Source organism: Dama dama, chromosome 19, assembly GCF_033118175.1.
Source record: "Dama dama isolate Ldn47 chromosome 19, ASM3311817v1, whole genome shotgun sequence".
NCBI lineage: Eukaryota > Metazoa > Chordata > Mammalia > Artiodactyla > Cervidae > Dama > Dama dama.
In genome coordinates this window covers 25,191,731-25,194,155 of record NC_083699.1, presented here as the reverse complement: position 1 = coordinate 25,194,155, position 2,425 = coordinate 25,191,731, and the positions used below count along the sequence as shown (strand labels likewise).

The window sequence follows — 2,425 nt, the reverse complement described above, 5'->3', positions numbered from 1 at the left end:
CTAATTTATCACATGTTGAATCCACTTTCACTTTCATGCATTGGAGAAGGAATTGGCAACCCACTCCAGTGTTCTTACCTGGAGAATCCCAGGGATGGGGAAGCCTGGTGGGCTGCCATCTATGGGGTCACACAGAGTTGGACACAACTGAAGTGACTTAGCAGCAGCAGCAGAACCCACTTTGTGTTCCTCAGATCATTTGTCAATGGTTTATACTCATTTTTATGTTACTGGATTCCATTTTCCCGTACTGTATGGATTTTTATAGTAATAAGGGATATTGATTTTTTTTTTCAGGCAAGGTTTTATTGGGCCCCTGCTTTGGCAGCAGGGAGTGAGGACAAACAAAAGTTTCCCTTGCTTGCTCCCTCTCTGAGGTGGGAGTGAGTTTGTTCCTTAGATGGAGTGTGTCCAGGGGTCTAACCAGAGGTGTGACTTAGTTTGCTTATCCCTTAGATAGTATTGTGTGTAGGGGGCATGCACAGTCCCATGCTTTTGCTCCTGACCCCCTGCTTTTGCACCACACTCCTCAAAATGGCAGTTAGGTTTTTTTGGTCTCTTTGAGTCTTTTGTCCAGAATTTGCCCCAACTGCACAGGCACAGTTATTTTTAGTCCCACAGTTTCTTTATATTTTGTTGCTTGAGGTATATCCAGTGCAAGTACTGCAGCAGAGCGTCCCAGATCCCAGCCTGTCTCATTCCCCCCGAGAGACTCTAAATCCTTAATCTTTTTTTTTTTTTTTTGTCCTGTAAAATCATTTTATTTTCTGCAAGGTAAACATTTTTCTTAGGCATTGCTACTAGAACAACCTCTTTATAGGGTTTTATAGTTTGGAATAACTATATTTTTTTTTTAATTTGTTTTTATTTTATAAAGTTGTAATACAAAAAATGATTTATAGGCTATATTTTTCAGGAAGAAGTTACTAGACTATATTCCTACTGAAGAAACTTTCCTATTTAAATCTATGATATGGAATGAAAAGATGATTAAAAAGTCTTCTGATCAAAAAGCTTGAGATCATCAAAGGAATGTTTAGTTTCCTCCACAGAGAGCCACCAGGATTTTTTCATAATCTCCTTTGGTTTCATCCAGGATGGCTTGACAGAGAGAGATGCCATACAACTTCTGATAGCATGCTTTGATATCATTCATGTCGATTTCAGAGCGGGAAACCATAATCCTGATCAGTGTCTTATGACGAGTTCCAATACCCTTCATGGCCTGATGGAGCTTCTCAGCAAAGAACATTGGCTTGTTTGTAGCACACTTCACAATAACTGTGAGGCATTTCTCGATGTCACCTTTCAACTCCAGGTCCAGAACTTTGTTCATGTCATGCTTACTATACTTGGAGTATTTCTGAAACACTCTGCGAAGATGGGGATAGCTCGTGGTGGTAAGAATAGTAATGAACACATTCACATCTGTCCCTTTTCTTCTTTCTCCTGCTTCATATAAGGCCCTGGCATCGGAATCAGCCAAGTCGTCATTTACAGCAAGCTCCTCAGATCGGTCACCCTTAGCAAGAGAAAGCAAAGCCTTCTCATAATCTCCAGATGTGTCTGAGGCGATGTCTTTAGCCAGATCTCTCTTCAGTTCTTCTTTATAGACTCTGTTAATTTCTCTGATTTCTCTGTTAGTTCTTGATGCCAGAATTTCATTCAGAGTGTCTTCATCAGTCCCAAGGCCCTTCATGGCAGCACGAAGCTCTTCAGCATCAAACTGGGCTGGAGTTTTCAACAGAGCCAAAACAACTTCCTCAAGGTGACCGACGAGGGCTTTCTTCAGAACTTCATCCAGGGGCTTTCCTTTCTCCTGCAGATAGGCTGCTTTGATCTGCTGACACTGCGCATTGTTTCTCTTAGTCAGAATTTCAATGATGGTTGCTTCATCCACACCTTTAACTGTGATTGCTTTATGCAAGGCCTCAACATCCGAGGATGGATTGAAGGTAGGATAAGGGCTCACTGCTGACCCAGGACCACCTTTGTATCCTTTCACAGTTTTAATGTATTCCTGCTCTTCATTTTCAATAAACCAGGCCTGCTTGAGGAATTCAGATACCATTGCCATTTTTGAAGGATCTTTTTGGTTTTTTTTCACCTCCGTACAAAGAACTAAAGAGTAAATCCTTAATCTTAACAGGTAAGGGAGTAAGGGTCTCTTCTTCTGAAACTTCTTCCTGCTGGACAGGGGCAGCAGACCCTAGCCCATCCTAGAGGAGTGGAAGTCCCTTGCTGACTGTTTCAAGGACCTGTAAGGACCTGGGCCACTTCCCACTGAAATGGGCTGAATTCCTTGAGCTGTCACAGCCTTACTTCAAACTGTTCAAGTCTAAAAGATGCAAACTCAACCAAAAGGTTAAACAAACAAGGGCTAAAAAGGAGATGACAACAATAGCCATGAAAGGGCCTAAAAAGG

General features: G+C 41.9%; 1 protein-coding gene across 1 annotated transcript; it reads right to left on the bottom strand.

Moving 5' to 3' along the window:
* Positions 1–845: 845 nt before the first annotated feature.
* LOC133074249 (annexin A1-like) lies at positions 846–2,131 on the bottom strand. Its single transcript, XM_061168346.1, has one exon. It carries the CDS (start codon positions 2,075–2,077, stop codon positions 1,037–1,039), a length of 1,041 nt encoding a protein of 346 aa, XP_061024329.1. The 5' UTR covers positions 2,078–2,131; the 3' UTR covers positions 846–1,036.
* Positions 2,132–2,425: the final 294 nt, after the last annotated feature.

What these genes read in the sequence shown, in the direction of transcription:
- LOC133074249 (XM_061168346.1), bottom strand. Translation starts at nt 2,077, where the DNA reads ATGGCAATGGTATCTGAATTCCTCAAGCAGGCCTGGTTTATTGAAAAT.